Source organism: Monomorium pharaonis, chromosome 3 (assembly GCF_013373865.1).
Source record: "Monomorium pharaonis isolate MP-MQ-018 chromosome 3, ASM1337386v2, whole genome shotgun sequence".
Classification (NCBI taxonomy): Eukaryota; Metazoa; Arthropoda; class Insecta; order Hymenoptera; family Formicidae; genus Monomorium; species Monomorium pharaonis.
This window is the reverse complement of record NC_050469.1, coordinates 32,811,796-32,824,303: the sequence shown is the minus strand read 5'-3', so window position 1 is coordinate 32,824,303 and position 12,508 is coordinate 32,811,796. Positions and strand designations below refer to the sequence as shown.

Here is a 12,508-nt window from a genome sequence, read left to right as displayed (position 1 = left end):
ATCGCGACCCAGTAGGCCTATTCTGTAACTCGTTAAGAGGTATCGGTTTCGTTATACTGTCGTTGCGCAGCTTTTTTACCATATAAAATATCTGCGCAACAACTGTATAACGATACCGATACCTCTTAACGAGTTACAGAATCGCACTGCAGGGACATGTAAACCGAAAAATTTTTATACTGCAGAAAAATTTGCTTTCTTCTTCCTACGAAATTCTTACAAATTCTTTAAACACTTAATATTTTAATAATTTTTTTTACCTATTATAGGATTTTTGTTAACAAATATCAATATTTAATAAATATTAATTCTAACAAATACCAATTCCATATAACATATTTCAGACCATGTTAACAAATTATGTTTAGATTAATACCATCAATGTTTAGATTAATACCATCAATGATTTACTACTTTGATCTCGGAAATTAACTTTATATCTTTTTTTTAATTGTTAGAGAGAGAGAGAGAGAGAGAGAGAGAACTGAAAAAGATAAAGATCTGTACTCTGAATTCACTTTTCGATAAGAGTGTCGATAAACATACTATAAATGTAACGATAGATGTGACTATATTCTAAACACACTTTTATTGATACTTTTAGACTCAAATAGCCTAACTTGCCAAATCAAATAACATCCAAATTCTTGCTAGAAAGTTTGTAAATAAAATGGCACCGAATTGGACACAAATTCTGTTATAGATGTCGACAAATTATTAGCAGAAATATGACAAAATGTGCTTTACAAATTTTATCAGCAAATAATCTTCTGCGAACTATGGCTGCGTCTCAAAATTTACTGTCATTACTGAAAATCTATACACGTAACATGAACTATAGATTTTCAGTACTGAATTTCGAAACACAGTTTGTCAGCAAAATACAAGCTGATCATGGACACAGATGTCATATTTAGTATCAAATTTTGAGTTAATTTGTTGTCAATTTGACAACAAATTGTTTACTGAAAATGTGCCAATAAAAGTGAAGAATATGGGCCGAAGACTCACATCATTGATATTATCAAATCGTTTGTTGCGATTTATTGATTTAATAGTTAGACTTTAGAATTTAGATCTGTCAAAACTGACATAAACCGATATAAAGTAAAGAAAAAATTTTTTATCTCGTAAAATGTAATTCTCAAAAAGCTTTTTATTTTTATTTTTAATTGCATAATATAAATAGATTGTCCTTTTTCGTTTTAGTAAGAAAATATTGATTTTAAATTATATTGGATACGACAAACGCATCAAAACATTCCTGATTGGTCAGTTCGTACAATTCTTTGTTTTAATTGATCAATCAGATAGTTTGAAGCATTTGTAACGTCAAATGAGTCGCATCCATTAGAAAAAGTATAAGTAATATAGAAAGAAATACGTGCGCGCGCGCACATACACACACACACGCACACACACACACACAAAGTAAATAAACTTTGTAATAATTATTATTATAAATAATATTATTATAAATAATAATTATTATAAAATAAATTTATTTTATAAATATTTTTTAAAAATATATAATTATTAATATGTATTAATAAATATAATAATTTATTATTATATAATTTATTATATCAACAAAATTAGCGCATACGAAAATTTGTGTCGAAATTTTGCATAATTTCAAATTAGTATAACACCGCGAAAAATTATCGCATTTTATTTTCCAAAACATTTTAAAGCTTGAACTCTCTACTTTTAGATGAATTTTGGCGATTTAAATTTTTTTCACGAAACGGCACAATGATAAAGCTTGACCCGTCAAAATAAAATTTTTTATGTAATTTTGCTGCATTGTACCTGCTGTGGAAAAAATCGCGAAGACTTTGTTATTTGCATCTTACAGTGGGATCTTTTTCCTTTATTTTGAGTGGTTGTTCATCGCTGTGTGATTTTTTTGACCGAGTTATTGAGATTGTAAGAAAAAATGGTCATTTTGATTTTTTCATCACTTATTACTTGTGAATAGATCAACGTACAGCACTCCAAAAAAAACAATGGAAAACTGAAAATTTGCACTTTTGAATGTTAATTGATAAGTTAGGAAAAGCGCTTAGGCAAATTTGGCACGAAATTCCACGGGATATTATCGAGAGGAGCATAAACGTATGAGAACGTTTACAAGCAGTAATTGATTAAAGAACGTTAGTGTTCATTACTGGGGAGTAATCGTATTATAAAACTTTGCTTTAGCAATGTGATTGGATCTTTCTTCGCGATAATATATTGAATTAAATGAAAACCGTAAAATATGCGATTTTTTACGTAATCTTTTATGCGATTTGTTGTTAGAAAAAGTGAATCTACGAAAAAAGCAATAGCAGTATTCAAAAATGTAAAGTGTTCAGCTTTCCAGTGTTTTTACGGAGCGTTGTACGTTGATCTATTCACGAGTAATAAGCGATGAAAATCAAAATGACCATTTTTTTCTTAAAATCTCAATAATTTGGTAAAACAAAATTGCATAGCGATGAACAACCACTCAGAATAAAGGGAAAAGATCCCGCTGTAAGATGCAAGTAACAAAAAGTCTTTGCGATTTTTTCCACAGCAGGTGTAATGCAGCAAAGTTGCATAAAAATTTTTATTTTGACCGGTCAAGCTTTATCATTGTGCCGTTTGGTGAAAAAAAAGATAATTAAAATCGCCAAATTTAATCTGAAAGTAGAGAGTTCAAGCTTTAAAATGCTTTTTGGCAAATAAAAATGCGATAATTTTTCGCGGTGTTATACTTATTTGAAATTATGTAAAATTTCGACACAAATTTTCGTATGCGCTAATTTTGTTGATCAGTATATTATAAAATTATAATTTTTTGCTTACGTGTGTGCAAAGAAAGGGAGAAAGAAAGTGTTTAATGCAAATGAAAAGAAGCTTTAATGAGTCGTTTTTCATAAGTTTTTTAAATAAAAACATAATAGGTTTGTTCTGGTTGCCTACACTTTTACACTTCTACGAAAAGTATAAGTTTTTATTGGTTTATATTTTTAACCAGCCAATGAGAACTTATATTTTTCGTAGAAGTGTAAATGTGTAGGCAACCTAATGTATTCAGATTTAGTAATGTACAGGCATGCCAGAAAATTTTACATTTAAAAATAACGAAGCAATGCAATATAATAATTTATTTTAGTGGCAAATACTAGATCTTCCAAAAATCATGGTGTACATCTCAGAATTTTCTATTCTGATATAATTATGTAATATAAAATATTACAAAGAAGTTTTACCTTTAACATATCCTTTTTTGACATATTAGTTCAATATTGTAAAATATATCATAAAACGTGCTTAAGTATTACTGGCAAAATATTTAAACAATTTAATTTTACATACATATATACACACAACATTATATATTATTCTTGATAATGCGTTTTAACACACATATTTTTATATATTCTTAAACAAATGTAATACATAACCAAGTCTTGAAATTTTTCCATAAATATAAAGTTTATTAAAGATTTTTTACATTTTGTTTGTTAGTAATTATTAGGACTCAAAATTTAATATTGATCTCTTAGAATATTTTAAAGTACCATGCATAAATGAATTCTTTCTGTTACTTGTTTTGTTAAAAATAAAAATTACGTTTTTTGGTTACTGAAATTCTTAGTGTAATACTTAATATAATATTATGCAGTATTAATATCTATTAAAGAATAATTATAATATCCATGCTGGTTTTATAAAGTAAGTAATTATATGTATATATTATACTCTAAGGAATTTATCAATATTGAAAGATGTAATTATTAATTATTTCTTTTGTTTAATTACTTTTATAGAATATACTCTGTGAAAAATAATAAAATAATATATCTACTGCATGTAACTTTAAACTTGTGAGTATAAAAAACAAAAACTTGAAATTGACATAATTATAATATATTTTGATATCGATAAATTCTTTAGTAATGAAATGGACTTCCTTTTTGAGCAGCGTTTGTAATAATTATATATTCAAAATGAAAAATTTAGCTGAAATCTAAAGTCAAATATACAGTATTAAAAGATATATTTTAATGATGTATAGATATATATAAGAGAAATTCCATTAGATGGACATATATTTAGAGATATGTTTTATAAACTTGCATTATAAAACAGATAAAAATATGGGAAACTATCATATCTCTAAACACAGCAAACTCTCCATCAATTAATATGCAAAATAGCTTCTGACTGTGAAATAAGGTTTCTAATAATAAACTATATAAAATTAATATTTATATATGTATCATAATCGAATGTTAATATACAGAAATATTTTCATAGCTTGACTCAAGAGTAATCCAGCTTTATAAATATTTAAAATATGACTAAAATGTTAATAAACGAATGGGCTGTGGCTGAAATGTTAGTTGAGAGCTATTTTTATAGCTTTTTGACATTTAAAAACAAATTACGGGGAATAAAGTAATATATTTTGCTATATTTTGAGCATTGCCATTGGTACAGGAAACTACTATTAATACGTATAGAAAACTACAAGTAGATAACATTGCACACACACACACACACACACACACATGTCCTTCGATAATATTAGTTATTAAATTAAAGTCATTTCGATTAAAAGTACTTCTTAAAGTGTATTTGTTTGTATCATATATATTACTTCATGAAAAGTATTATTTAACGATTTATCAAACTTATGTATGTACTTGAAGTATTCTATTCTAAAGAAAGAGGAACGATAATAGCATTTATAATTGTGTAGTATTTGAATTGATAATCGATTTTAATCGCATAACAGATTATATGAACAACTGTAATACTTATTTCAAATAATTACAATTTAAGATATTACAGAGAATTTTGTGCAAGAGATGATAGTCATTTTGTACTACAATATATGCATCTTAGAAAATTAAATTAATAAAATTTGTCAAATCGACTGTCTGGCAAATTCGTTTATTAGATACACAACGTTTCGACCATTGATTTTGATCCTCTTGGTGTAAGTGAAATGTTTAGAAAATTAATATCCAAAAGTATGTTCATCTATCAAGAAATTATTCCTTATACAGAGAATATACCAATAACTTTACTTGATTTGAATTTAAGTCTAAAGTAACTTATATATATGTGTTACGTATATATGTATAGATATTTTGTCAAGCTATATTGTCACATATTTTTCGTATATTTCAATCAGTATTATCTTATATCTAAGACAAATATATACTAGGATACTTTCTATTTTGCTTATAATTTAATGTACTTTATTGTAATATTGCTACGGGAGAATTTGCTATGTTTTATAGCGATATAGTAAAATAATTGTATCAAAATGTTACGTTGCTAACTGTCCCAGTGGGAACGAGTAGATAATACCCGCGTAGAATGATACTCGAGCGAATTATTTAAGTAGCAATATGAACGTGATATAAATAAAAGAAATGTTGTATGTTAAGTATTGCTAATGATACGAGAAATTATATCTCATTGTCTTTAGACATATCTGTGCAATAAAATACATATAATCGTATTATACATGCAGCAATCTATAATTTAATTAAATTACCTGTTCTATACAAAGGTGGAACAAAAGTTCGGTTACAAAGTTATAATTATCAAAATCATTAGTAACTAAAGCTTAATAAAAAATAAATTTTAAAGTATTTTTACATCTTAATAAAAACGAAAAATAATAAATGATGTTCAAAATGACCGCCTGTGATTATACAATAAAAGCTTTTAAAGAGCTTCGAGAATACAACTTTGTGGCTAAACATTTTTGTCACCATGTAATTAAAAATTATTAGTTTACGAGGTATGCGTATATTAGGCTAATCAATAAATTTCGTTGTTTACCGTAACAAATTTATGAAAAACTAATTTTTTCTTCTCAATTTGGAACTTTACGATTCATAAATTGTCATAAACACAAACTGTTTGATGCGAGTACAATTTTACCGTTTATCTTTTTGCAATTCCAGCATTAAACTTCTAAAATTTTATGTAAATTTCTTTTGTACTTTTTCTTTAAACAACACCAGTTTAGTTTTATTTAACATATTAATTAATAATAAATGCTAATTATTTAATAATATCAGGGTTGGAAAGTTACTTTGTAAAAGTAACTAGTTATAGTTACAGCAGTTTTTTCATTGAAAAAGTAGCTAATTACAGTTACAAGTTATCAATTTTGAAAAATAACTCGTTACGGTTACAGTTACTAAGAAAATAACGAGTCGTTACTTTTTTCTTAAATAATTGTACATTATTTTAAATATAAGAAATAAGAATCTTACATATTATGCTTTACTAACTGTTATATATTATGTACTTTAACAAGTTATTTTATGTACACTAAATGAGAACTTTGTAAAGGTAAAACTCAAAATCGTATATTACTGTTACCAGAATTAAATAAAATATAACGATACATTGGTTGTCATACATTGATTCATATTTTTTTTTACAAAATTTTCATAAAAATTTTTATAGAATTTGATTTTCAAATATATCATCGTAAAAAAACCTCTTTATGGCGTCATTATAGAGCCACCGATGCTAAACATATCTTCCACAGATGCAGAACTCGGAATGCCTGTGTTATATTTAATAAAAAGTTTCTTAATTGCAGTGTAATTATTTAGCATATTAATACTGGAATTATTCAATGTTAAGAATTGATATAATTCCTCTTGTGTGGACTCGATTTTTTGCGGTTGATTAAAAATTTTAGCGCATGTTCCAAAAAAGTAACTATTAAAGTAACTATCAAAATAGTTATTAGTTACCAAAAAAATGTAACTGCATTAAGTTATTAGTTACCAAAAAAAGTAACTGTAATTGTAACTTCGTTACAAGTAACTCTCGTTAGTTCCCAACTCTGAATAATATATATCTAGGGATAAGAAATAAATTTTTAAAAATTTATATTCAAAATTGTAAGACAAATTGTAATTTTTTATAAAAAACAATACTATACTTTATATATTTCATTTCAAACTAAACATATCTCCAAATTATTTGAGGTGGAAATTTGTTACAATATTCACACACACGCTTGCACACACGCAAAAATATATATACCACAACTTAACGTGCTCTTTATAATACATTAAATATAAATCACTCTCTTTATCCTTATTAAACTATTGGCTGTATTGTAACATAAAAATGTAAAACTAATGATAATACGCATGATACAGACATATGTAACAATCTAGATATAATTAAAGAAACAATGGTGTATAGTTATAATTAAAAGTAAAATGATAATATATTTTTAAAATATTTGGTTGTCGTTTAAACTTCATCTTCATTTAAAAGCATGTTTGGAATGCCATCGTTGATGGGAAATTTTCTGCCTGATTCTGGACACAATAATTCCCCATTTATAACTTCGACCTCCAATAGAACATGATGAGCCTTTTTCAAAAAGTCTTCATTTGTTTCGAAATCTTCTATTAGAATTTGAGGTAATTCACCGACATGTCCTATCTGCAAAAAAACAATCTCATTATATATATATACATTAAATTAAATTACTGACTCTTATAAAATTAATTTAGTTATGTTAAAAATCAATTAAGTTAAATTCAAAGTTAATTTTAAAAAGCTTTTATACGAATGAAACCTTTGGCACACAATACGATTTTTCATGCTTGATCACACACGAGGCGTCTTACTATGTATCCTCATTGGCTTATGATTGATGACACAATCATCCGAGCCAATCAGAACACGTATTAAGATGCCTCATATGCGATCTAGCATGAAAAATCGTATCGTATGCCGAAGGCTTTATTTAAATTAAAATGTTAAAATTTTTTTATTTACTCTAAATAAATAAAAGTAACAAAACAATTATAATATGGATCATTAAATATATTAAATATTTTATTTATAAATTAAGTTTAAATGAAATAACAAAGAAATACTTTTTTTTATATGGAAATGTATTTTTTCTTTTACAAATTTTTAACTTAGCAAAATTTATTTAAGCAAAAGTAATAAATGTCAATTTGTGTGTGTGTCCACATTAACTTTAATTGTGCGCGCGTGCACACGCACACACCACACATAAAATATAATTTGTAAAAGAAAAATTATATTTCTATGTAAAAAAACCACATTTCTTTGTTATTTCTTATAAACTTAATTTATAAATAACATTTAATGTATTTAATATCTGTATAATTATTTTGTTACAGTAATTCTAAAAAGTTATTACATTATAACTTAAATCATTCATATAGATGTTTTTTAAAATTAAATTTAAATTCGATTTAATTAATTTTTAACATAAATTAACTTTATAAGAGTCATTAATTTTAATTTAATTTAGTTTAAAAAAATATCAATTTACCCAACCCTAATTATAGAGTATTATAAAGTTATTATAAAATTTCTTTTCAGTAAGGAGTATAAAAAAAGGAATATAACAGAATCTTACACTCTCAGCAGCTTTCCACAGAACCGCCCAATCTAGTTTTGGTATTATCCTAGCAATATACTCAGGATTAAAATCTACTTCGGAAACTCTAATATCACGGGCCTGCAATTTTTTATAAGTATTTTTATAAATATGCAATGGTAAAGTAAAAAAATTGTAAGATCGGAATAAAATTATATATATTTTATTTTTTTAAGTAAGCAAAATTTAAAATAAATTTTAAGCCTTTGTAAAGCTATCAATTTCAACAATAGCATTTAACGTGGTCTACAATACATAGAGTAAGCATAGAACAAGGAGTAAGAGTAGGAGTAACGATTTGTCATATAATTTTCCATGATTTTATAAAACTAACAACATGCTTGCACTGTTTGCAGCTATTCCTGCACTCTAATTGGCCGAGCATAAGTGTAAAAGATGGAGTATGGGTAGGAAATAAAATTAATTTATTTCGCTTATGCCCTTACGCTTACTGTTACTCCATGTTTCTCCATGTATTGTAAACTATGCTTCAAACTATATAATTCTGTCAAAATATTATATGTTTAAGATTTCTGATATTATACATCTTTTGTTCTTTGTTCAAAAATAAAAAAATTTGCCTAAAAATAATTAAAACTTTTGAATTGAATAATATGTAACAGAAAAGTAAGTAAATATCTATTACACAGGCACCCAAAAAAAAGAAAGTTGTCTGAACAGAATATTCCATTAGGTTATCTTTATGTATTTTGATGTGCTGAACACAAATCTGGTATCAGAATTGCCTCATCATCCACCATTTCTTTTTTTTTTAATAAAGTGGCCTAAAGACACGAAAAATCACAATAATTTCTCTGCAGATGGAAAATGGTGGGCAATTCTGACTCAGATTTGTGTTCATCGGCTCAAGATACATAAGGATATCATAGTGTAATCCGTTGTTCAGACCATTTTTTTATTTTGTGTGACTGTGTAAGGGCCACCTCATGGACAGCAATCAAACCTATACCAAAGCATAGTCTTCAATGTGTAATTATAGGCGATTTTTGGCGATTGTTTGGTACATGTACCAAAGCATACCAAACTGTACCAGAACTAATAAGATATAAGTAAACCTTTATCTTATTGGTTCTGGTACAGTTTGGTACATGTACCAAACAATCACCAAAAATCGCCTTGTATAAATTTTATCATAGCCATTTTCCTCTATTTTATGGATGGCTGTGCTGCACTACCCTACAAAAAAAAAGGTATCTGTATCACAGACCAGACCATGATATCTTTACGTATTTCGAGCCACTAAATATAAATCTGGTGTCAGAATTGTCCCATCACCCATCATTTTCCACATGCAGCAAAATTATTACAATTTTCAAGGTTTTTTAGGCCATTTTTTTTCAATTAAAAAAAGGTGGTCATGGAGCGATTCTGACACCAGATTTGTGTTCAGCACCAAAATACATAAAAATAGTTTAGTGGAGTATTCTGTTCAGACAACTATCTTTTTTTGTGTGCCTGTGTTATTAGACTAATAATAAATGAATAAACATCTGTTATTAGATTAAATAAAGAAATAAATATATATTTATACAAAATAAAGAAATTAGTATAACTTTGGAATTTTTAACTCTTGTTGATTGTTATATGGACAATAGAACAATGGTTATGTTTACACCCTGCATTTAGGTCACGATATAGGTCAGGTCGCGATTAGGTCGTTGAGTGTAAACGTGGCCAATATTCAGATTTTTAAAAAGATAAATACAAATGTTTTATATTGGAACAGATTAACTCAAATAAAATTTAAATGTTCTTAAATATGATATTGTATCTTGATATACTACAAGCAATTTAATATGAGGTCTGTTTTTTATTCCTGCACTGCTGCACTGGTGCAATAAGTTAGAATAAGACAAATATATTTTTTTTCATTCTAACTTATTGCACTAGTGCAGGAATAAAAAACAAATCTATGATTCTTTCGCGTTTTTTATGTATGATAATCTGTCAAAAATTAAATGTGAAAACTTTAATAACCTTACTTTGGATATTATATTAATGTTCTATTTATTAAACAAAATATTAAAATTTCTTTATTTCTTGTTAGAGGTATTTAAACCATTTTACGAGCAATTTTATATTCCAAACGTATAAATTGTAATTTTTGTAATTTAATATAAATATTGGCTTACAACAATTTTCAAAGGATAGCCGACTGTCACGCCTTTCATTGCCTTAGACGTTAACATATTGTGTGTAAGAAGCTTCATATTTTTCTATAACAAAAAACTGATAGCAAATTATATTTATTTTAATATAACAGAGAAACGAAATGTGCACAGCTACTACCATAGATGTAACGTAAATAGATCAAAATATTTCTCAAAGTCTGAAGTCAGAAAGGAACCTCTGAACGGACACCGCGGCCTTTTTTGTATGACAGCTGACCAGTGCCACAGTATAGGAAAGAACAATAGGTAGGCTCATGGTGGAAGAATACAAAGTGTGCTCATACGCATATGCTTTTTAACAGCCAATGAAAAGTTGCTTCCAGATACCGCCATCTTGCCGCGGTATTTTCAATTCGTTATATCATAATAGTACCTTAATATCATCGAGACCAGAGTATTCAGACTCCAATTATCATAGACCGGTATTCATAGTCAAATCTTATTTCAAGATCGTTTCAAGCAATGCTCTAGTTTACACCGAGCACTTGGTACGCGTATCAAGTAGTGAATTTAAGCTGATCAGCCAATGATTAAACACATTCATTAGTTATTTACTATTTGATACGCGTACCAAGTGCTCGGTGTAAACTAGGCTCATGTCTTAAGATGCTAATACGTTCTGTGATTGGCTGATGGCATCTTAAAACAGTACTTAAGATGATCCGGAAAAAGGCCTTATTCTAAATAATTACAAATTATTAGAGCTGAAAATAATTGAAGGTGATAGTTGAGATAAAAATAAAGAAACTAACTTTTTCATAATAAGGCCTAAACACAATGCCAGGCAACAGGCAATAGAAACAGAAATAATGAAAGAGAGAAAGGATCGTCTCTTTTTCTCTCTTTCGTTAAAATGGCCGCATCTGGAATCTGCGCAGAACCGTATCAAAATTCGTCTTGAGTATGAGCACATCTTGGGTGTTTACGATAATGGCTATCCGAGTAATTTTCTCTAGGACCGAAATATATGATAAGCACAACCATCTACTGTCATCATGATTCGTGACAACTCAATGCTGTCCGGTATAGCCAAATCATCACGAGCAAGTTGCGAGTTGCGAGTTCCGTGAGTTTGTAGCAGGTAACCTAAAAAGTACGACATAAATAATTTGATTATTACAATTAAAAATAATCTGTTTTTAATGTATGATAAGATTATTAACTTTAAAATAGTAATTATATGTAACACAATCATGTATTTTTAAAGTATTGTCTAAAGTAATATCAGAGATTATTTTATTTACAAATATTTATTTTGTCTATCAAGTTTCTATCATAACGGTATTATTTCAAAACCTAATATAATATTTTAATTAAACATTGATTCTCAATAAATGTTATTATTTATTATTAACTAACATATATATTAGAAAAGTCATCTTTTATTAAATGAATGGTGTTAACACTTTGAAACAAATGAGATAAATTATGTAAAATTACTAAATAAATCATTATTAATAATATTTTTTAGATTACAAGTAAAATAAAAATTTAAGTATAAATATTTTTCTTTCTTGTAACAACTGTTAATGATAAGTTGCATGGTGTTATCATTATTTTAAAAAATCATATATCTTTATGTATAAATATTATGCATGAATATTTCACTAATGTGAAACTAATAATAATGTTTACAATAAATTTTTTTAATTTGTAATACAAGTGCATAGTAAATTAAGATATACTGTAAACAGATATACGTTAGATATGCGTTAGATATACGTTATAATAGAAACTTGATAGACAAATTAATAAATAAAATATTTGTAAATAAAATAATCTCTTTAATATTACTTTAGACAATACTTTAAAAATACATGATTGTGTTATATAATTACTATTTTAATGAAGTTAATAATCTTACCAT

The 12,508-nt window shown here is 26.9% G+C and overlaps 2 protein-coding genes across 5 annotated transcripts in view; one reads left to right on the top strand and one right to left on the bottom strand.

The window, feature by feature from the left end:
* The window catches only part of LOC105832416, a 35,240-nt gene extending 26,710 nt beyond the window's left edge, over window positions 1–8,530 (top strand). For all 3 annotated transcript variants that reach the window (XM_036284879.1, XM_036284878.1, XM_036284877.1), the window contains one exon: window positions 8,392–8,530. In XM_036284879.1, the coding sequence (XP_036140772.1) occupies window positions 8,392–8,417 (26 nt within the window). In that variant the 3' untranslated portion in view covers window positions 8,418–8,530. The remainder of the gene's footprint in view (window positions 1–8,391) is intronic.
* Window positions 4,421–10,903, bottom strand: LOC105828022 (multifunctional methyltransferase subunit TRM112-like protein). 2 transcript variants are annotated; one of them, XM_012666228.3, is made up of 4 exons: window positions 10,760–10,903; window positions 10,603–10,686; window positions 8,429–8,530; window positions 4,421–7,473 (listed from the first exon to the last, which is right to left on the bottom strand). In XM_012666228.3, the coding sequence occupies exons 1-4, from the start codon at window positions 10,760–10,762 to the stop codon at window positions 7,279–7,281; spliced, it is 384 nt and encodes a 127-aa protein (XP_012521682.1). In that variant the 5' UTR covers window positions 10,763–10,903; the 3' UTR covers window positions 4,421–7,278. The 2 variants fall into 2 exon arrangements, with proteins under 2 accessions (XP_012521682.1, XP_012521689.1); XM_012666235.3 differs by having other exon boundaries at window positions 10,603–10,699; window positions 10,760–10,886.
* Window positions 10,904–12,508: the final 1,605 nt, after the last annotated feature.